A 24,412-nucleotide genomic window follows, 5' to 3' on the forward strand; every position below is an offset into this window, starting at 1 on the left:
TTTCTATAAAAAATAGAAAAAGATGTTCATGTATAGCGAACCTAGTGTGTAATGGCGAAATAACTGAAGAAAAAAAAACGCGAACTAGCGTCATCTAAATGTGTATCATTTCATGAAACTACATGAAAATATACAGTTGGAAAAGAAACAAACTAACGATTCACCGAAGCTCATTGATATTCCTTATCTTTTTCACAGAACGCACCATACATGATGCTGAAATCGTCCGCTCACAAGCTTCGCGCCAATGACCGCTTCGAGGGATTTTGCGTTGACCTTCTTCGTGAAATCTCTCGGCATCTGGGCTTTCGTTATCACATCAAGCTGGTCAGAGATGGTGCACATGGTACTAAAGACGCCCAAGGTCGATGGAATGGTATGGTCCGGGAACTAATTGACAGGGTAAGAACATCACCACCTAATATTTGTACACTTTTTCGAAATTTCTTTGAGGAAATAAAGATAATTTGATACAGCAGCTTTGCCAGTAAACTGTCTATCGATGATACCTTTGGGAGTTATAAACGTCGAACGATCACGTATTTATGGTTTTTTCTCCCATCAATGCTTACAGAGGACGCCCACGCGAAAGGGTTTTATGACGGACTGCACCTACAACTCTCTTGTTTCATTTCCAGCACGGATGTGACGCTTATAAAAGGCCACACTGGTAGCTCATAAACGAATTCAGAAGTGAAGAAAACTTTAGCTGAGTTACGTTACCGGAGAACCGAACCTCCGACTATATCGCTTTCGATTACCGAAGCGGGAAGCGCCAACCAATGTGCCATGTATACACACAGCAACTTTGATGCCAATGAGCTGTCATACATCGTGTTATTGATAGGAATGGCGCCGCGCAGCAACACTGCTGCAGCGAAATATAGCGCGTAAGCGCTACGGGGGTGTTCTCGGCGTGCCCCGCTGCAGTCACGCTTACGTTGGAGCAGCCAGGCAAGCGCAAGCTGGACGCAAGCAGAACAATTTCGAGCGCTCGTGGCTCGCGCTGAGAACTGCGCATGTCGCATTCGTAGAGCTGAGCATGTCGCAACCTACGGGGCTGCCAAAGACACATACCCCCGTATTCTCAAACAAGCCTCGACTCGAAGTTCGTCCTTCACTTTGCCGAGTTGAGCACAGCGCCGCTGCTCGACTTGAAATGACGCGGCGCTTCTCAGGAATTGCTGCAGGTTGTCGCTGGTATGCAGCGACTTGTTCTGCCTATATAGAGACGACATTCCCACCGACTTTCTGAAGTCAAGGTGAAGCGTTGAGTGAAGGAACGTTCGAGAATGCGGGGGTAACGAATCGTGGCCTTGCACTCGGTGGAGATGCGGTACTGGGGACAGCGGATAATATATTTCTTAACATGCAGCAGTGCAGCGACTGCATCTACATAGAAACGCTTCACTTTCCTGTAATGCACAGCTTCTATGAAAGAGGGATCAACTATAAGGTATTTTCAGAAAAGCGCATCGGTTATCGCCATAAATATATTCTACTATTGTGAGAATTATGTGTCCATTTTACGTTCATCATCTGTACATAATCCATTGTATATAGGTTATGTACATAGTCCATGGCCTATTATTCGAGAGAGCGTGTCCCCCATCACTATGACGCCAAGTGTACATAATGCTTGTACGCTTGGTGCCGTAGTAGTGTGTGGGGGGGAACTCGCTAGAGTAATGGAGACTTGATGCTTTAAATTGCCTTATAAGCAGTGAAGAGTGTTCTGGCGTTTCTCAGTCTTCTCCGCTCTAAATCTTACTTGAAATACTCCCCAGCGACACTGAGCAGGTCACAGGTTACACCATGCGTCCTTACTACTAAGCTAGCCGGACATTACGGCAACAACAACTGTGCCTGCAACAGCAGGACTAGTTGTTGGATTAGGTGACGACTGTTGTTTAACAGTCGTCACCTAACAGAAAGACCCTCAAACGTAAGCTGCACGAGTCCTTGATGGTGATGAAGTTGAGGATCAATGGAAATTCACGATCTTGTGGGTACATATAATAATTGGAACAATTCTGCGACGCTGGCACACGTAACATATCACCTGACAGGCGTTTGGAAGACGTGCCTTCTCAACCATGTGCTTGAGATCGGTAAATAATTTTTTAAAGAGCAGCTTCGGCAGAGTAGAAGCTTCAGCGAGTTGCTTTTGGTTATTTAAGGCTTACAGCACAGGACGCATTCGGCACAGTAGGCGCACGACGCAGCATTCGCTCTGTGCACCCATCATTAAACAAAAAGCTTCTGAGTGTGTCTAGCATATTTATGAGTCCTACATTACTTACATAGAAAACATCGTCGCAATCCGCCGCGTTCTGAACACCATGGCGGGCAGTGAATGTGTACGCCATGTATTCTATGCGACCGTGGGACGGTAGGTTACAAATGCCTTGTTAATACCCCTTCCGCAGTGATTGCAATGAGCACTACGTGCTTGTGCCCCGATGAACTTCACCTCATATCCGCATACAATCTGACTCGCCTCATTGCAAAAGAAATAAAGACAGCAACCTACTTGCATCAAACCGCTCAATTCTTGGCGAGGACCAGCGCTGGCAGATTTACGTACCCTGTGCGTCTAGACAATGTTTTCTTGCGGTCGCTTTCAGAAAAGTGTGAGGGAAGGAGCAGATATGGACGTTCTCACACGTCCCGAGTTGACTACCCATTAATGCTCAGTTTGCTGCTGTAGCCTCGTTATGCAAGCAGTCACCATCGCAGACACTTGCGCGGCAAGGTGTCGTTGTGTTTCTCGCACGAAGAACGCTGGTTCAACTTTAGTATAACGCTTGGTGGCCACCTTGACGGCTCCGCTAATATTGCGACATCCGTGGCCGTACTTCAGTGTTCTGCAGAGGCCGTCAAGACGAAGAATGATTGGGCTAGGACGCTTCCGAAAGAGATAACTTTTCAACGGCATGACGACCACAGCTTCGCTAGTAAGTGTTTGAACAGGTTGCTTTGCTTTCTTAGGAACCGCTGCACCACAGATAGTTTCTGTCGCCCCTTCTTTCGCCAATGCCATGCTCCTCCTCTTCACCTAGAGTGTCTACTTCATCTGCTGACGGTGGTCCAGGAAACTAAACACGCTTAATTGTGTAGGTAAACCTGAATATTTCGGATTCCATCGATTTCACCCGGAATGCAAGTCTAGTATACTGTCGGTGCGTGTTGAACATATGCAGTTTGAAGCTTTCGTTGACAAGAATGCCACACTTTCTGTTATTAGTGTCGAATTGTGTTCCGGTTTGAAGAACTCAGAGACGCGCACTAATGTCCATCTTCATTACAATATATGCTAATGCCACTCTGATTCGAACCCCTGTAGTTCGGGCAGTGCACGTTTTCAACGACGGCATCCATCATCAAATTAGAGCTTTTGTACTGCCCTATTGTACTCTTATTGTACAATTTAATTTTCATCCGTCAGTTCATCTTCATCTCCACGGCCTCATTTGTGATACATGGGATGCACTGAATTTCCACGTGATCTCGAAGCAGAAATCCTTCTTTTCGCAGAGCTGCAGAGTGCTTTACCCATATAGGCCATGAACTCACTCCTACACTAATTCTTACACCATCGTTCAGGTTGACGTTCTTTCTTACTGCTAGGTAACGACATGTCTAGCGGGCCCAACACCATCGCTATCTTCATGCATTTTCACAACTGTAAATCGACGTTCCAGCAACTAGTTCTAGAACATTTAGCCTTCCTTGCCATTGGCGGTGCCCCAAGGTACCTGCGTTACTTACCCTACTGATACAGATTGCACTTTGCTTGTTGCACTCCACAATCGTTGCTTTAGCCGGCTGATGATGACATTTCAAACACTGCTTTACCCGAAGCAATAGAGCCCACTCTCGCCAATCTCTGAAGGAAGTCTTTTCAGCCCTTAGAGAACGCAGCACATCATATGAGTTTACTAAAAACTTTGAACGTACACTTCCGTTGCAGCACATCGCATCTCAACCAATGGCCTTTTGATGACACACGGCAGATATCGTGAATCTTGAGTGCGTAGGAAAGTCAGCGAGCAGAACGGTGTTCTCATGATAAGATGCTATAAAAAGCGGCTGTCCACCAGATCTCCGCCGTCTTCTGTCGTGATGGTCTGGAAAAAGCGACGCTTTGTACGATTATTTGTCAATTTTCCGAAGCATAATAGGATGACGCGCAAACATCTCTAGCGCTGCATCGATTCGACGACGCTCTTCATTCCCCCCAGGGCGCCCAGTATTTCCCAAGGCTCGCTATCCGATCACGCCACCCAGCGCGCGAAGTGGACACGGACAAGACAGCCTTTGCTATACTAGGTTGACATGACGAATGGAACGTGATGTTTCTTCGCCTATGCAATGCTTCTGTAACTTTCTCAAGAGTGATGAACACAAATGTAAGCGGCGTGAAGTTCAACACCGGTTTCTGCTATCTTGATGACATAGTTATTTATTATTACGCCTTTTGCCAGCACTTTATCCGTTTGAACTAAGCGCAGAGGCAGAATAGGAGCGCTGTGTTTTAGATATTTTAAAAGATTGCGCTTTGCCTACAAGATCATCAAAGTGGTCGGCCACCTTGTCATCACGAAGAGCATCTCTACAGATCCTGAGAATATTGCTTCCGCAATTGTTGTCTGCATCCCTTACAGCATCCATCTTCATTGATGTCATTGCTTCGCTACAGCACAAGCAATGCACTGTAGTAAGACTGACAGGTGGGCGAGTTTGGAACTTATCCTTTTTTGCGCAGCGCAGGAAATTGACAAGGCACACAAGAGAAGAGGACGGGACAAGCGTTGTGTGCCTTGTCAATTTCGTGCGCTGCGCAAAGATGGACACGCAACGAAACTCAGCAGAGCGTTCACGAGGACAGATATCGCACAAAATGTAATTTTGACGCGCATTCATTAGTCATATTGTCTTAGAGAACAGCGCTGAGCAGCAAATAGCTAGTTGCTTATATTCCTACCTCGTCCACCTTCGTTCTCCAGCATTCATGAACGGCGTTTTTCACCTAAATGCTTCCTGTATTGCCCGGCAAGTATACCGAAATTATTCGTCTTTAATCTTGAGCAATATCGGCAACATGCTCGCCTCAATACAGAAGCCAGTCAGCAAGATCGGATGCAGCATTACAACAGCTCTCAGCTCGACGTTTGCTTCCTCCCGTTTTCAGATGCTACGTATCGACGCCTGTTCGTTCTTCAGGCTTGTGTGATAATTTCCTAAACGCCTTTTTGACACCCCTACGTTATTGCTGGACAAACCTTCCAAGTTAACTGCTGTGTCATTTTACACCACCGTTAGCCGGGATTTTCAAATCACTCACGCTTCACGTCTCAACCCATTTGTTCGGCCCTTCTTACCACTATCCAATTTATACCTTTGATAAGCGGGAAAATTCACGAGGGCTGCGAACCCAGGAAGCCGGCCGAACACCAGGGCACGCGACCGATGCCTAGACCGAGTATGCCACGCTGCCTAGGCCGGGGCTGAGTCCTCGGCCAAGGCGTCGCAACATACTCGGCATTGGAACCCGGCACGGTAGTATAGTGGGGAACATGCTTTCTTGAATAAGGGAGAGTTGTGGCCTTAGTGTTGCCATATTTTACTATAAATTCTCGACAGGTGTTACTTAATAAGGTTGTTTAGAATAACAGAGAGCTGAGCTAGTTGGTAAGTATTCATTCTAAAAAGACAGGGCGTGCAAACACGGACACAAGAAAGAAGTGAGGACACCACAAACGCCTCCTTTCTTTTCAGCCGTTGTGCGTCTCTTCAGTTGTTAGTCGGCGTTTGTGGTGTCCTCACTTCTTTCTTGTGTCCGTGTTTGCACGCCCTGTCTTTTACAGCGAAAGCTGTTATGAGATCATTTCAACGGCCATTTTTGGTGGCGTAGTTGTCCGCCGCCGCCGCCGGTGTCCGCAACCACTATCGCTCGAAATAAGAAAAAGAACGAAATAAAAAAAATTCCAGGATGGAACGGGGTTCGAACCTGGGTCCTCTGCGTGGGAGCCCAGTGTTGTACCTCTGAGCCATGCCGGTGCTTGGAACTGCCTTGCAAAACGACGCTATACAGGCCTCATGTCCAGAAGGAACCACATTAAGATATGTAATTTAGTGTGGTAGACGAGTGAAATAACAACCACGCACCACACAACGCGAATTGTGTAACCAGGCGTCAAACAATGCGAATTGCGCAACGAGTGGGCTGTTGGATGCTTCCACCCACTACAAGGGGCTCTGCAATAATTCTTCATCGTCATCAAGCACAACACCAACAAAGTGCGCATGATGCCTTGCATGTTTTTAGCGGGTACCACGGCTCTCCGTTGAATGACGAAAAATGGCATAGTGGCTGCTGCCCTACTTCACAGAAATTATTATTTATAGCGTAGTGGGTTCCTCGCAAGTGCACTTGCATTGGTTGCCAAGGAAGCCCATGAGCCCATCATCCTTTTCCTCAGGGTCTCAACAAAGTTCTTCCCCCCTCTCTCTGTCTCTCTTTCTCACGTCAATGTATGTTATATTGCATGGCGGGAGAGTTAAATAGCGACCGGGCGTCACACAATGCGAATTACGTAATTGGTGAGCCGTTCAAAGCTTCCAGCCCATTACAAAGAGCTAAGCCACAATTCTTCATCGTCGTCAGTCGTCACGTAAGCATTTCCATTTCACAGAAATTATGATGATTTATAGCGTAGTGGGTTCCTCGCAAGTGCACTTGCATTGGTTGCCAAGGTAGCCCATAAGCCCATCATCCATTCCCTCATGGTGTCATATAGTTCTTCCCTCTTCTCTCTGTCTCTCTTTCTCACGTCAGTGTATCTTATATTGCATAGTGGGTGAGTTAAATAGCGACCGGGCGTCACACAATGCGAATTACGGAACTGGTGAGCCGTTTAAACCTTCCAACCCATTACAAAGAGCTGAGCCACAATTCTTCATCGCCATCAGTCGTCACATAAACAAAGTGCACATAATGCCTTACATATGTGTAGCTGGAACCTCGCTTCTGCGCACAATGACGAATAATCGCGTTGTAGGTGCTTCCCAATTTCACAAATATTGTGATTTATGGCGTAGTGGATACTTTCTTAGTGTACTTGTATTAGTAGCCCCAAGAGAGTTTACAACGGGCTCTAGAAATGCCGATCTTCCAGCTTTCGCTGTGACTGTGCTGCGCTTTCCGCGCAGGCCTGGCATTTATTTGTGTTCTGTCTTTTTAGGATTAATAAGGTTGTATAACAATTTGCATCGCCTTTGGGGAGTCTTTAGAACAAGAGGGATAGCAAAAAAATCACAGCATATCCACGGAGTGAATGATGATGAGTGGGCGAAGCTGCGGAGGTTCATCGGTAAACCGTGAATCTTCCGTGAATTCTGCCCAGTACATCATCACCGACGTGAGATCGGGCGCGTTTATACTGAAGGTTCGATGAGTAATGACGACTTGCAGCTCACTTTAATTTTACATGTACGCTGTGAATTTTCATTGTTTAGAAAACCATTGCTTTAGAAAACATCTGGCGTCTTTCGTTAAGCAGCTGGCGTCTTTTCGTTTTGCTTTAGAAACATCTGGCGTTCTTTCCTTTTGCTTTTACAAAACATCTGGTGTCTTTCGTTGGTTTATTTCATCAACCAACGGCGTTTTGAACAAAATTTTTATTGTTTAATTACGCACAGGAGAAATCTCACCAGGCACTACCTTGGAGGTAAACACTGGCTGCTAATGGGAATGAGAGACAGAAGAAGTCGGCTTTTAGCTAACACTTACGCTTCTACTTCTACTAACGTTTCCTACTGCAACATGCCAATGGCTGCTAATGGGGAATGAGAGACAGAAGAATTCGGCTTTTAGTTAACGCGCACGCTGCGAATTTTTTATTGTTCAACAACGCACCGGAAAAATGTCCCACCGGCACCACCTTGGAGGTCAAAGCGTAAGACTGCTTACGCACTACGACTACTACGACTACGACTACGAGGGACGAACGGGTGCCGCCTTAAGGAGCTTCGCCCCGAAAATTTAGCGGTGCCTCTTATCGTCAGCATATGAACAAATGTTATCTGATGAAGCGTTTACTTATGCATATATATGCCCTCGCAGATATGATCTCATGTAAGATTTGTGGTACCGCTGAATAAATAAATGGTAGTATGAATAGCTGAATAAAATCTCGATGTGCTAGCAAGTAAGTATTCGTGGTCACGTTCAGAAAATTAGTGTGACAGACACACATTACCTGTACGTGATGTCCATCAAACATATTTGCCAGCGTGCTCATAGTTACGCCGAGACAGCAGAGTTCGCGTAGCGATGGCAACACTTTATGCAAACTACAAGACTAATCGCAGTGTTGAAGCTTTCAGTAAATGAAAATGACTTTCTTGAAGGTAAGATTACGTGAACGAATACTTATGAAAAAAAGAAACAAAGGCGGCGTTACTACACGATCATGCTACCTCAAGGAATCAGCCATAACGGCGTTCTGACCGCATACGTTTGCCGGGGATGAATGCTGCTGTCACAGTCAATGATCTCAGTGATAAAGGAATCAGTGAAGTTCGCTATGCTGTTTTATTGTGCTGATTTCGCTGGTGCGATTCAGTAGTTTAAATGCCTATCTCTCTTTCAGGAGGCGGACCTGGCAGTAGGAGACATAACTATTACGTCAGCACGGGAAGAAGCTGTAGATTTCACGCTCCCTTTTATGACGCTGGGAGTGAGCATCTTGTTCAGCAAGAACCAAGAAGACCATTCTCTTTTCTTCTTTCTCTCGCCGCTATCTGTCGATGTGTGGTTGTGTGTGGCCGCAGCACACGTGGTGATAAGTCTGCTGCTCTGCTGCGTGACTCGTGTGCAAAGCTCCCGGTGGAGAGGCGGCAGAGATGCCAAGACACAGTACTGCTGTGAATGCCAGCAAGAACCAGCTCATTGTTGTCAAGGCTGCGTCGAAGAAAAAATGTGCGGTGGTGCGCAGCTCGACGTTATTAAAGTGCAAGCTTATCACAACAACCTCGTAATCCACCACGGTGAGAAAATAAGGGGTAGCAGTGAAAGTGTGGACTCGACAGATATTGTGAAGAATAGGTTGACCCTGCTGAACAGCCTGTGGTTCACGATCAGCTCCATCATGCAACAGGGATGCGAACCTTTACCTAGGTGAGTGTTTGCCTCTAGCCGTGGGAGTGATAGTTGCGCTACTAAAGATCTGTATATCTTGCTCACCCTTCCCTGCTTTCTCTTTGTGTAGGGTTGATGAGAAGTCATCACTGCCTTTGAGTAATAATAGCGTTGCAGTTGCTACAGTAGACGTCACTGTCGACAACACACATACACACATATTTTGCGCTAAACGTTATACTGATTATGATAAATATTGATAGATTATTATTTATCAAGTTAGTTGGATGGCAGTGTAATCATTTTACTATCGCATCGTGCGCGATCAGCCATTTACCCTGAGGATGTCGTGTTACGCGCTAATGTGCATAATCTGCCTGTGGCAGGTCTACCTCGACGTGCATTATCTCTGCAACCTGGTGGCTCTTTTCATTCGTGCTCGTCTCCTCCTACACGGCGAACCTGGCCTCATTCTTGACCCGAGAGCGACTCAAGTCACCCATAGAAAGCGTCGAGGACCTCGCGAAGCAGTCAGATATACATTACGGATGCGTGCGCTCTGGATCAACGCAAGCCTTTTTTCAGGTGAGAAGCGCATTCCGTTTTGAGTGTCGGACTAACGCGTTAGGTAGAAATGCACTTGGACACTTTCTGCGCAGCTCGCTTTGCATTTTCTGCCTTGAAGCTTTCATGAAAATATCATTACAATGTTTTTCTCGTAGCATAAAACTAAAGAAAAAAACCACTCACAACGAGAGCACTGAAGGCGAGAGCCTTAATGTCCAATTCACAGCGAAGGACATATTTTCACTTGCCAACCTTTGAACGATAGAGGTAACGCACTTCTGTGCAGCTCATTTTCGTTGTGCACGTTACTAGGAATGTTGTATGGATGCACCTTCACCAGGGGACTCAAACACGCGGCCTGGCCCGTACATGGCTGTCTTCATCGCATATTTTCTTTATGTTTGTAATAAGTATGCTCATGATCTACACAGACGTGACTGGTATGAAGCATTTTTTTCTTGAACCACCCCCGGCGGTCCCCATGTCTGAAAAGGTAACCGTATAACAAGAACTGTCTATATCTGAACCGGCGTCCAGATGTCGGTCAATCTGACGATCCGTATCGATATGGTTCTCGAATCTTCGCGCCAAATCTTACGCATAAACGAGCTATATATATATATATATATATATAGGTCGATTCGGCCGTTGGGCGGCCTAAACGTAAAGAGTAGCAATATGCAATTTTCTAATTTCTTCAAATAATAGTGCACTGGACCTTCAGGACTTGTTGTTTCATCACACACACACACACACACACACACACACACGCACACACACACACACACACACACACATATATATATATATATATATATATATATATATATATATATATATATATATATATATATATATATATGGCGCAAGAGCAAGTTCTTCCTATATCTTATATAAAGACCTGTATAGTGGTAACGTCAGACCTTCTAGCTGAAATGAGTGTGGGACCCCTGACCTAGACAAATGAGAGAAAGCAACTCGAAATGTTGCCTTTTCTAAAAGTTGCATTTGTGAGAACCGATACGTGCAAATTAAAAATGCAACTCCACGCTTAGACATCGGACAATTTGCATGGAATGGAATGGAAAAAACTTTATTTTGTATCCGACGTGTTTGTGGGCTGGGCTCCCGCCTAGGTGTCGGCTAGGAGGTCTTGCCTCCTAGCGGCTTCCTCGGCCCGCTGGATTGCCCAGAGCTGATCGTCCAGAGCTGAGCTGAGCAGCGCGGCCCGCCAACGCGCGCGGAGGCTGTCGGTGGAGGCCGCGTTCTCATCACTGTGTATTAATCCCTGGCATTCCCACAGGATATGTTCTAAGGTAGCTCGTGCCTCGCAATCTTTGCACTGATCGGTCGTGTATATATCTGGATATATAACATGTAGTAGCGCGGGATTCTTATATGACCTGGTTTGTAACTGTCGTCATTGGACAGAGTGCGACCTACTGAGTTTAAGGTGAGGTGGTGGGTAAACGCGCCTCTGCAGTTTATAGTGTTTAGTAATGTCATTGAATGTAGTCATTCGGTCCTCCCACTCCCACACATCAGAAGACTCTGACGAGGGACCAACGTTTGTCATAGCCCGGAAAGTGAGTCCTCGAGCTACGTTGTGTGCAGCCTCGTTAGGGTTGACCTCTCCCGTTGGGTCGTGTGTGTGGGCTGGGAACCATAGAATGTAGACACACCTGTCGTCTTGGGTTGTTTTGCATGTTCTAAGAATACGCAGTGCCTCAGGGGAGATTCTGCCATTTGCAAAGTTGCGAACTGCCGTTTGTGAATCGCTAATTATATAATGGGCGTCAGTTTGGGCTATGGCCATAGCTATAGCTGTCTCCTCCGCCGTTTCAATGAGTGTCGTGTTTATTGTCAGACTTGTGCTGCATTGTTTATTGTGATTAACCACTGCTGCGACAAAACAGCGTTTCTGTTTGTAACGAGCGGCATCTACGAAGACCGCTTCTTTGTTCTTTCCGAAGCTCTTTATCATGCTTTTCGCTCTGCTTTGCCTTCTGCCTGCGTGGTGTACGGGGTGCATGATTCTGGGTAACGGTGGGACTGTGAGCTTAGCCCGTATGTTTCGAGGAATCTCGCATTTGGTGCCATATTGTGTGTGATAAGTGATGCCTAGTTTCTCTAGAATGTATCGACCAGTCTTGGTTTTAGAGAGGCGCTCGTACTGTGCAATATGTTGCGCCTCTATCAGTTCATCAAGCGTGTTATGTAGACCTACCTCTAGGAGCCTCTCTGTACTTGTGGTTTGCATGAGTCCTAGCGCTTGTTTGTAGATTTTTCTGATCAGGCTGTTTAGCTTCATTTTTTCTGCTGCGAACCATCTCTGGTACGCGGCCACATACGTAATTTGGCTAATGACAAACGCGTGGATAAGCCTTATGACATTGGCTTCTGTCATGCCACTATGCCTGTTGGTGATTCTTTTGATTAAGCGCATCGTTTGAGACGCCTTCGCGCTTCGAGATTGCGAACCGTTTCCCCGTTGGTCCCTTTAGCCTCTATTATTAACCCCAGTACCGTTATCTTGTCGACAATGGGTATGGAGTGTCCATCTCGTGTTGTAAATTGTATGTCTGGGTATGTATGTGTGTTGTGGTGCTTGGGAGGTTGGCCTTTTAATGTTGGTCTATATAGTAGGAGCTCAGATTTTTCGGCTGGGCACGTAAGACCAGTACCTTCTAAGTATTGTTCTACGGTGTCCATCGCTTCTTGTCACCGTTGTTCAATTAACCCATCGCTGCCGGTGCTTACCCAGAGAGTAATGTCATCTGCATAGATTGTGTGGTGTAATCCTTCGATCTTTATTAATCTGCTAGGGAGGCCAATTAAGACTAAGTTAAATAGCATAGGTGATATCACCGATCCTTGCGGCGTCCCTGCACTGCCTATGGATATTTCTTCGGATGTGAGGTGCCCTGCTATGATTTTTGCTTTCCTATTCGTGAGGATATTCCGGATGTAATTGTATGTCCTCTCACCTAAGCCTAAGTTACTGACATGATTCAGTATGGCTTGGTGGCTGGCATTATCAAATGCTTTTTTGAGATCAAGCCCGAGGATGGCTCGTGTTGATCTCCCAGGGTCATCTATGATCTGTTGTTTTAGTTGTAACATGGCGTCCTGTGCACAGAGATTCCTCCGAAATCCTATCATTGTAAATGGGAGTAGGTCGTTGTCTTCTAGGTAGTTAGTGAGTCGGGCGAGTAAGGCGTGTTCCATCAGCTTACCTACACAGGATGTTAGTGATATCGGTCTTAGGTTTTCAAGCTGCAGGCGCTTACCAGGCTTGGGTATAAGAACGACTTTCGCCGTTTTCCATTGTGGCGGTACGTGGCCTTGTATCCAACATTCATTAATAAAGTCTGTTAATTTGCCAAGAGGCGTATCGTCTAAGTTCCGCAGTGTTTTATTTGTAATGACATCAGGGCCCGGTGCCGATTTAGTATTGAGTTTGTGTAAAACTTCTCTTATCTCTGCTTCGCTGAATTCTTCATAGAGGTCAGTATTCGGCACTCCCAAGTATTCGGGTTGAGCGCTTGGCGGCGCCTGGGATATGTATTTAAGTTCGACCTCTTTGAGGAACTCTTGTTCTGTGCCTTCATATACATGCAGAATTTTGTTCATATTTTGTATATGCACTGTTTTTGTGTCCTCTGGATTTAGGAGGGGCCTGAGTAAGTTCCATGTTTTGGCTAGGCTCAATTGGTTGTCCATAGTGGTACAGGTTTCTTCCCATTGTTGGCGGCAAAGCTGTTCTGCATATTGTTCGATTTCCTTGTTTAGTGTGGCTATCTTTTTTCTTAGTGTTCTGTTATGTTTCTGCGTTTTCCACCGTTTTTGCAGCCCTTCTTTCGCTTCCCACATATGTAAGAGCCGGCTGTCCATCACTTCAAGCTGAGCTTCCGGTGGGACCATTTGTGTTGCCTTTGAAATATCCTTTCTTAGATTGTCCATTGGTCAATGTCTGTAATGTTTTCTGTGATGCCCTCTCTTATATTTCTGAATTTAACCCAGTCAACGAGCTTAAGCTGTTTGCCCTTGTATTTGGTGGGGCCTCCTATAAGCTGTATTTCAATAATGGAGTGATCGCTCCCGAAGTCTTGCTGTGTATTAAACCATCGAGCTGATTGCGCGTTCTTTATAACAGTGAGGTCGGGCGTGGAATCGCCACATACACTATTCCCTTGCCTAGTGGGCATTGTAGGGTCAGTGATGAGGGTTAGACCTTCCTGCTGCGAGTCGAGCCAAAGATGCCTGCCCTTGGGGTGAACATGTTTATAGCCCCACGTGGAATAGAGAGCATTAAAGTCACCTCCGTATATCACAACTCGGTGGCCCGCGATGGTAAGCGTTCGCTTAAAGAGTGTTAGGGATCTGTGTCGTGTGAAATTCGGGTTACTGTACACGTTTAGGATGAAGAGACTGTCCGCTGTTTTTCTTGTGGGTATGATTTCAATTAGTATATTATCTATATCAGTAACTCGAGTGCTGTGTTGCACTGCCGTGTGGTCCCTCCGCACTAAGGTTGTAAGGGCTTTAGTCTCCCCCTCAGCACTGCCGATAGACCGGTAGCCTGACAATTTAGCGAGACTGTGCGTTTCTTGTAAGATGATAATATCTGGTTTATCCTTATCTTTAACATACTGGTGTAGAACGGCTTTCTTGTTCCTGTAACTTCTACAATTCCATCGCCATATTGCATATTGGTTGCTTCTGTCCATGGCGGCAGTTACGAATTTGAATGCTTAGGAATCGCCGGGGTCATGATAGCCGGCTTTAAGCGTGGGGCTTTGGTAGTTACTTTAATGGATGCTACTCCGCTGGCTTGTAGACCTGCAGCAGAAGTCCACCGTTCGAATTATGTTACCCTAGTGGATAAGTTATCTAGTTGCTGCTGGTGAATTTCCTGTTGTTGTATAACTGTATTAATTTGCTGCATAATAGCCGTTCCCCACTCTTTGATTTGCGCTCCCATGTTCTCCTTAATTTCGTTCACTGACTCAATTTGGGTTTTCATAGCTTCTTCAATTTGACTTATTCGTAAATCGACGCGTTGTTGGAATTCCTCCTGGCGTTCGTGCAACATGTTAGCGGTCTTGGTTTTCTTGGGTTTGCTAGTACCCTCGCCGTTGTTCTCTACAGCCTTACGTTTTGGGAGAGGGGAATCAATGTTCTCCTCCATACTTGTTACAATATCCTCTGTTATAACTGTGGCGTCACTGCATTGCAGCTTGCGTTTTTGTACTTGTGAATTTCTTCCCTTAATTTCTTAATCTCCTCCCTCATGGCGACAATTGTCTGATTGCTTTGCAAAATCATTTGTTTAAGATGTGCTAACTCTTCCTCTAGTTTTGCGACTTTCTGGTCAGAAGAAGCCTCCGCGCTCGCCCCCTTGACCTTGTCTGCCCAGCTCACCCTGAACGATGCATCGGCGCCGGGGCTTTGGGGTTCCCTGGACCTTGACTGGGAGCGTGAGTTCGACCTGGATTTGTTCCTGGACCTTGAGCGGCTTCTCCTCTCGTGCGCCAACCTGGGGAAGGACTCCGATTGGTCGCTCGCAGAGTTGGCGTTAGATGGCCTTTCTTGTGCTGCGTAGGACGCGTTCTCTTGTTCTTGTCTGGATCTTTCCCAACGGCGTTTCCTCACTAGGAATGGAGTCTTGTACCTTGCCTTGCAGGTACGATCTGCTGTGGGGTGGTCTTGGTCGCACAGCTGGCACCTGGCCTTGCATTCGTGGTTTTCAGGAGGATTTGGCGTCCTGCATCCTCGGCAGATTTTGTCGTTAGGGTTAGGGCAAACATCTTCCCTATGCCCTAAGCGTCCACAGTGGTAGCACACAACCAGTAGTTTTCTGTACAAAGAACAGCGTTTTAGGGCCCCTCCATATTTCACGTAGCTTGGGACTCGGTAGCCGTCGAATAGTACAATCACGTTGGTGGTGTTGCCCATTCGCTTGGCCACGAGCGCAGTTGGGTTTTTGGGGGTTATGACGTTTGCTGTGATATCTCGGGCGGTATCGTGTAGCGGTATTCCCCGGATCACTCCCTTTGAGGGGTTTTCTGGGGCTGCTTCATAGGCGCTGGCTTCAAATTCCTGTGTATCTAGTTTGATACAGGCAATTCGCTGGTATCTGTTGGCGTGTTCTTCGACTGGAGTGCTGACCACAATGATGTTTTGTTGATAGTTGGGGCAGATCGTGTCTTGCTCTCGAGCTTCTCTGGGTATATCGCCAGCTTGGTAGACGCTGTTGGCAATGTGGGCGGCTCCGTGGTCGCTGACGCGAAGTCCCCATCGTGGTCTAACAATTACCTTGTAGTCTTCTCTTGGAAGTTGCGGCATCCTGCTAGCTCTGGTGATTTGGCGAAGGCGTTGTTCTCTCTGTTTCTTGTCGCTTTCCCCCATCGGAGGCTGCTCGCTTCGTTGCTCCCGCATTGGCTCTGTAGGCTTGCGCTGTCCCACCGGTCGCCATCCGGTGTTATCCTCAAATTCTTCTCTCGAGACGTTTTCTCCCTCCACAGTCACTTCCATCTGGCCAGAAAACCTGACGCACAAAGCGCGTAGGGCGCCGCGTTCCTCGTTGCCCTTTGCGACGCCCAACTGCGTCGCCGCGGTTGCGGCGGAGTCTGCGGCGATCGCTATGCAGGTGCCTCTTCCGCCGGCGTGTCAAACTTCAAAACGGACGTAAAATGGTCAAATATAGATCCTCCCACCTGATTTGGTGTCAGGGTGATCGTGGTGACTTGTGGTGTCGATTCGTGACGAGAAATCCGGTGTATTTGGTGATTTTCCGCCGAGAATCATCCAGGAAACACGGAGCCGACGCGATGAGCGACTGCTCCTGCCGGGCGTCTCGAGCGTCTCCGACAATTTGCATGACACCAAAGTTATAATGCCCTATTTGTCAGTGACTTGTAAATACACATAGTATGCGACGAAAAATTCTATCTAATAAATTATGAGCGCCTAGCACTCCTTTGCTGCTGAATGTTGCAAGAAACACGGTGTAAATTTTGCACCATTGGAGGGAGCGGGGGCCAGTAAGCTGACGCATTCTAACGTATAGTGAAGACGAACGCCGTTTTGTCGCATAGTGACAGCATTTCGTGTCCAAACCACGGCCCAGTGCGCACCAGTGGTACAAGGTGTGTGAGCCGCCACGCGGGCGGCTTATTGCATTTGAGTAGAGCATAAATCGCTTTTAGACCACTTGACTAAAAGTAATGAAGTATTTAGGGGCTTCTCGGAGGACAACGTATGAAGAAAGCGTGATACTTCAAGTTACATGATAAGACCGTGGAGTGAATGGGATGTTGACATGGTTGTTCGGAGAACAATGCTTCGACTGAGTGTCTGGGCACTCATATTTCTGTATTTGTTTTACAATGCCCAAAACTAAGGCTGTAAGCGTCTCTCATGCGTTTGCCAGTCTGGAAACAAAGAAACGATATTTTTTGTCAAATTCGATAGCTAGACTTTGTAAGAAGGTGCACAAAAGCAGAGGAAAAAATAAATGCCAGGCCTGCGCGGAAACCGCAGCACAGTCACAGCGAAAACTGAAAGAGCGGCGTTTCTAGAGCCCGTTCTAAGCTCAATTAGGGCTACTAGTACAAGTTCACTAGAATAGTACCCACTACGCCATAAATCACAATTTTTGTGAACTTGGGAAGCACCTACTAAGCCATTATTCGAAAAAGAGTGGACACGACGAGCGCCATTATTCGTTGTTCTGCGGAGAAGCGAGGCATCAGCTACACGTCTGTAAGGCATCATGTGCACTTTGTTGACGCGACGACTGATGACGACGAAGAATTATGGCTCAGCCCTTTGTAATGGGTTGGAAGCTTTAAACGGCCCACCAGTTATGTAATTTGCATTGGGTGACGCCCGGTCGCTATTACCCTCTCCCGTCATGCTGCATGACATACTTTGACGTGGGAGAGAGACCGGGGGGGAAGCGAAGAACTTTACTGAGACCCCGAGGAAGTGGATCATGCGCTTATGGGCTTCCTTGGCAACCAATACAAGTGCACTTGCGAGGAACCCACTATGCTATAAATCATTGTAATTTTACTGAGACCCCGAGGCAGTGGATCATGTCCTTGGCAACCAATACAAGTGCACTTGCGAGGAACCCACTACGCTATAAATCACTGTAATTTTTGAGAAGTAGGGCAGCACGCACCGTGTCATTTTTCGGCATTCTACGGAGAGCGTTGGTACCTGCTAAACGCATGTAAGTCATTATGCGCACTTTGTTGATGGCATGATGCTGTGCCTGATGACGATGAAGAATTATGGCACAGCCCTTTGTAAAGGGTTCGAAGCATTCAAGAACCTACTGGTTGCGCAATTCGCGTTGTGTGACGCCTGGTTACAGAAATCGCGTTGTGCGACGCTTGGTGCTTATTTTACTCTTCTACCATGCTATATTGCATATGCTAATGTTGTTCCTTCCCGAGATGAAGCCTGTATAGGACCTTTTTGCAAAGCAGTTTCAAGCACCGGCATGGCTCGGAGGTTGAATACTGGGCCTCCCACGCAGAGGGCCCAGGTCCGAACCTCGTTCCATCCGGGAATTTTTTTCTTATTTCGTTTTTTTTTTCTTATTTCGAGCGATACTGGTTACGGACACCGGCGGCGGCGGACATCTACGGTGCCAAAAACGGCCGGTGAAATGATCTCATAACAGCTTTCACTGTAAAACAAGGAAAAGGACAGGACCTTTGGTTTTTTGCCTGTCTTCTCGTTGTGCACTACATTTAGTTAGAGTAACACGTAGCAACTATCCTTGCAACATACTCACTAGCTTCAGCAATATTAAGAGCGCAGCTGTTTAAGTTTGGCAAAACTCCGGCCAAATCAGCGCGAAAGTGGGGGAGGGGGGTTATGCGCCACAGAAAGCGGGTATGTGCGAAGCATCTCCTAGCATAGCATAGCATTGCATAATATAGCAAATGCGTCGAAAAGGGAAGTGATGGTAAGGATGATGGAAAGGAGGAGGGGAGAGAGTAAAGTACTGAAAATCTTTGAAGAGCCCATTGAGGTGCAATGTCCACATATGTCCAGATATAGGACCAACATCAAAACTATCACTTTTCTTTGCTCGAAATAAACACAGCCAGAAACAAATTGCGAATGCACTTCAAGCCTACGAATTCGTTATGATGTGACAACAGAACGTTGCCGACCGCAGAATAATTCAGTATAATATTACAAAGTAGTTAAGAATAATTAGTCACACTCGCACAACACAACACCTTCATTTTCTTTCTTGGAATGTAATCTCGGGTGCCTTGGAAGTTTGTTGTGCGAATTTCAGGTATTTGCAGAAAGTGCATCACAATTCGCACCTGAAGGGAGTAGTATAGCTTAGCAACAGGATGAGGAAGGGAATATAAAGTGAGGGTTATGAGTACTGATGATAGGATGTGCAGGAGAAAAACGGAGGAGTTGAGAGGGTAAACCATAACGTTACATTGTACAGTAAAGCATAGCAAGAGGTGGGAGAGAGAAGTATGTGACAAGCGGCTCCTTGCATACTATAGCCATCCATAGTATAGTATATCAATGGGGCGCGAAAGGGAAGTGAGGGTGAAGGGGAAGGGAGAGGGTAAAGATTAGCATAGCCGTCTATAGTGTAACAAGGAGATGGGAAAGGGAAATGAGGTGGAGGAGTGGGAACGCAGGAAAGGAAATGCTAAAGCATAACACGGCAATGTATAGTATAGTATAGCGAGGGAGTAAGAAAGGGAAGTGACAGTGAGGATGAGTGAAGTGATATTTAGGAGGAGGGAAAGGAGGGGGAAGGCCCCCAGCTGCGCTCTCTCCTAGTATTCGCACCACTAGTCGTAGCTGCCCCAATTTTCGTTACCGCACAAGTAGAAGCAATATAGAGGAACCTTAGGATATCGATGTGCTGCATGTATTATTTTCAGCTAAAAAACTGCACTTCATGATGAAGTCCAAGGTTCCCTTGACTTACGTGTTCGCGTAGACCAATTTATTGTTGAGTTTTATTGAGCACTTGAAGTTTTTTTGCGCAATGAGTTATGGGGTGACATCCGCGAGCGCGCCTAAAGAATGGATGCCCTGATGCGTTTTTCTGCAACGACGTTCTGCCATTTTAGACGTGCACAATTTTACAGAGTGATTTCAAAGCGCAGTTGCTGGTTTTGGTATGCTTACATTCATATTTATTTAATTTAAAAAAGTATTACCCGCTTTATGTAACCAGTAGCTTATTGGTGCGTATGTGCGTTTTTAACATTGTAAACAACCGTTGTTATTCACCTTACGCTATTGACATACGTTCCTAATACCTGAGACATATGTGCATTGTTATGTATAACACGTTTTCGCATCAGCACACAGACGGAGGCCAATGGTCTTTATTTTCTTACGCCACTGGGCTCGAGAGGTTGATGGCAGCTATATATAGCCAAATACATGTGATACAGATTTCTGTTATTCATATGTACAGTGCTTGCACAGGGGTGAACTCGTGGTGACTGCATTTCAGGAGTCCAAGCACGAGACGTACGAGCGCATGTGGCACGCCATGAGAGACGATCTGGTACCATCGAACGCTAAAGGAGTTGCACGCGTGAAAAGTGGCGGTTACGCTTTCCTCATGGAGTCCACGAGCATCGAGTATGTAGTCCAGCGCCAGTGTCAGCTAACACAGATTGGTGGACTACTGGACTCTAAAGGATACGGCATCGCGCTGCCTCCAGGTGCGTTCTTTCACAATAAAACCGCTCAGTTCGCATGCACTCTATATTTGCCGAAGGGTGACCAGAAAGCTGGGAGCAAAAAAAAAGCGGCAGCTACGCACTACGGCGTCGAAGCCTGTGGAAACACCGGACCTGGTGGCATTCCCCTCCCCCTTGCCATCTTCTTCCTATTCTTTGCCCTCACTTCCCTTTCCTACCACTTTGCTACACTATACTCTACATGTCTTTGCTATGCTTTCTCTGTCTTTCTGTTTCTTTCTATCTCTTTCCCCTCTCTCGATCCATTTCTTTCCCTTTCTTTCTTCCTGTTATTTCTCTGTATTCCTCTCACTATCTGTCTTTCTCTTTCTGTCTATATTTCTGTCGTTCGCTCACTCATAGCAACGCAATCATACGGTCCCCATAATTGCTCGTTCCGCTGGCGTGCCTGGTAGAGCCGAGTGGCTACAACGCTCGCCTTCGGACAGTAGATACCCGCGTTCACATCCCGCCTCGCCAAGAAATTTTATTTTGTTTCGTTAATCCTTCTCCCCCTCTCTGCTTATCTTCTGCTCTCCCCCTTTCCTTCCTCCAACTCGTTGCTAGACGGCGCACTTGATGAAGCCAGGTGCAGCTGTGTGAAGTGGTTGCTGGGCTTCGCGAGATGCCGCGAACGATCCAGCGTCAAACGTCGAGCTTTTAGCTGCGCTGTAAAAAGAAAAAAAGAATTTTGCTCGAACAACTTTGTACTAGTTACGTTTCTCCTTTGTTTGTTTTCTCCTTGATAGAGATTGAAGTCCCATCAAGGCGACGATTGACGTCGATGAAGCAGGAGGCAGGTTGGAAGTAATAAAAACTTGAAGGTATATTGCAGCGCAATATTTACAGTCATATGTGCATCTTGCTGAAGCACACTGATGATAACATAGACATCAACAGCGTCTTACTCTTCTACTTAACTTTTCTTAAGTTAGAGCCTAGGACACTGTCATTGCATACGAAGAACCGAGTCTCACTGTTTAACCACCAAGTGGTTACGGCCCAGACAAAAGTTGCATCGTACGGAGTCTTACTGATCGCTCAGTTAAGTGATTACAGCCTAGACTGAAGGGAAACAAATTCCGTCCAGTCTTAAGTGCCTAGCGGTAAAAAAACCAGCAGATCCCACGCATTGTGGGAATCGATGTAATGCGAAGCAGCCAGCAAAGAGCTGCATACGTCGTCATGTATGTCGTTTAGCAAAATGGGTGTCATGGTTTTCATGTTAACTCCTGTTATTTATGTTCGTCACACAGTAACGTCGCGCAATACCAATTTCGGGGTAGATCAAGCTAGCGAAACAGCCGCCAGCGCCCCATGAGCGTGGCACGTAAGTCATGGTGTACATGACATGCGTGTCATGATTTTCGTGTTAACTCGTGTTATTAAATGCGAAGCATTTCTTAGCGAACTTCTGCGACTTTGACCGTATCTATCTATCTATCTATCTATCTATCTATCTATCTATCTATCTATCTATCTATCTATCTATCTATCTATCTATCTATCTATCTATCTATCTATCTATCTATCTATCTATCTATCTATCTATCTAGCCGCCTACGACTTCGTGCTCTCCTGGTCGCTTGGTTAATCGAATGTGCACCAAAATTGGTATGGAGTAACATGACTGTATGACGAACATAAATGACAAGTCATAACATGAAAATCATGACACGAATGTCATGTACAGCATGATTTACATGCTACGCTCATGCTGCGCTGGCGGCCGTTTCGCTAGGTTTATGTACACCAAAATTGGCATCTTGCGATGTGACCGTGTGACGAACATAAAGAACACGAGTTATCATGAAAATAATGACACGCATGTCATGTACAGCATGACTTACGTGCGACGCTCATGGGGCGCTGGCGGCCGTTTCGCTAGACTGATATGCACCGAAATTGGTATCTTGCGACGTGACCGTGTGAAGAACATAAATAACACGAGTTATCATGAAAATCATGACACGCATGTCATATACAGCATGACTTACGTGCCACGCTCATGGGGCACTGGCGGCCGTTTCGCTAAATTGATATGCACCGAAATTGGTATCTTGCGACGTGACCGTGTGACGAACATAATTAACACGAGTTATCATGAAAATCATGACACGCATGTCATGTACAGCATGACTTAAGTGCCACGCTCATGGTGCGCTTGCAGCCGTTTCGCTAGCTTGATCTACCCTGAAATTAGTATTGCGCGACGTGGCTTGACCAAAACAAGCATGAGAGGTTAAGAAGGTTTGACGAGATCGGCCTCTTCAGATCTTACACCGATGCCGACACGTAAAAGCATGCGCTGAAAGGTCTCAGTCCCCACCCCACCACTTCCGGCCGCGGCGGCTGCATTTTCGATTTAGGCGAAAATGCCTCAGGCCCGTGTACTTAGATTTAGGCGCACGTTAAAGGGCCCCAGGTGGTCAAAATTTCCGGAGCCCTCCACTACGGCGTCTCTCATAATCATATCTTGGTTTTGGGATGTTAAACCCCAGATAATCAATCAATCAATCAAACGTTTACTTAACATGCCCAGGAAAAACCGTAAGGTGTTTGTACTGGCGCGCGAAAATAAAAACAAACAGAAACAAACAAATGCCAACATTCATAATAATATATCAGGGATAAAAAACGTTATAAAATTGCACAAAAAGAACTATGCGCAGGAAAAAAAAAGTCAACAGTGTACGAGGCTATGTAAGTACAGTGCAAAGCTCGGAGCAGAACAACGACTAGGAGCTGTGAAAAACATCGAGCTCCAAAAAGTAAGCATTGTAAAGACGTTGTATCCTGCCAATGGTCGAATGAAAGAAATAACAAAAAATGTCAACAGTGTACGAGGATATTTAAGTACAGTGCAAAGCTCGGATCAGAACATCGACTGGGAGCTGTGAAAAACATCGAGCTCCAAAAAGTAAGCATTGTAAAGACGTTGTATCCTGCCAATGGTCGAATGTTCACAGAGGCAGGCGGTTACATGAAAAAGGTCTATTCTCTCTGGTCAGCTTACGTGCAATTCGGAAATTAAGACAGTTGAGCAGTACAGGGCAGGATATGATACCATGCACAAGCTTGTGAAGAAATAACAGATCAGTGCGATTTCGTCGGCAGCAAAGTGATGGCAGTGATAATAATCCAGCAGCGTTAGAACGAGATCGAGAGCCATTTCTGGCGAAACGATAGTTGTAAATACTTAGGAATTTTTTCTGGACTCGCTCAATTGCGTTGCTGCTGGAATTAGGAATGCCATTCCAGATCACAGATGCATACTCAAGTTGAGGAAGACATAGCGCAGTGTACAATTTTCGGAAGGGCATACGAGAACGGAATTCTCTAGACATTCTGCAAACACAGCCTAGGGTGCGAAGACCCCGCAAAGCAACACGCTTAGCGTGAGCAGAAAAGTGTAAGGTGCTATCAAAAAGGACACCTAGATCATTGATCTCACATACCTTACACAACGACACAGAATTGACAGAATGTAAAAAAGGCACACTAGATGTTTTTCGAGTGAAACTCATTACCTCGGTTTCTGAAATATTTAGGGAGAGGTTCTTGCTCCTGCACCATTCGGAAAAAGAACACAAATCTGACTGCAGCAAGCGACAGTCGTTAACTGAATGAATTTCCTTAAATATCTTGATGTCATCGGCATACAAGAGGAAAGAAGAATTACGAATGGCAAAAGAAACATCACTAGCGTAAATTAAAAATAGGAGTGGGCCTAATACCGACCCTTGAGGGACCCCACTAATCACTTTATACAAAGAAGAGATTTGGCCATTTACGGCAACATAACAAGATCTATTGAGCAGATAGCTGTGCAAGAGATTCACAATCGACAAGTCAACGTCAAAGTTCGCAAGTTTAACCATAATCAGTGTGTGGCTGACTACGTCAAAAGCCTTGCTCAGGTCACAGTAGATTACGTCAA

At 46.1% G+C, this 24,412-nt stretch overlaps 1 protein-coding gene across 3 annotated transcripts in view; it reads left to right on the top strand.

Moving 5' to 3' along the window:
- The window catches only part of LOC119395873 (glutamate receptor ionotropic, kainate 2), a 204,913-nt gene that overhangs the window by 141,764 nt on the left and 38,737 nt on the right, over positions 1-24,412 (top strand). For all 3 annotated transcript variants that reach the window (XM_037662879.2, XM_049416801.1, XM_037662878.2), the window contains exons 11-14: positions 199-402; positions 8,658-9,184; positions 9,532-9,730; positions 20,241-20,454. In XM_037662879.2, the coding sequence (XP_037518807.1) occupies positions 199-402; positions 8,658-9,184; positions 9,532-9,730; positions 20,241-20,454 (1,144 nt within the window). The remainder of the gene's footprint in view (positions 1-198; positions 403-8,657; positions 9,185-9,531; positions 9,731-20,240; positions 20,455-24,412) is intronic.

The sequence above is a fragment of the Rhipicephalus sanguineus genome, chromosome 6, assembly GCF_013339695.2.
Source record: "Rhipicephalus sanguineus isolate Rsan-2018 chromosome 6, BIME_Rsan_1.4, whole genome shotgun sequence".
Classification (NCBI taxonomy): domain Eukaryota; kingdom Metazoa; phylum Arthropoda; class Arachnida; order Ixodida; family Ixodidae; genus Rhipicephalus; species Rhipicephalus sanguineus.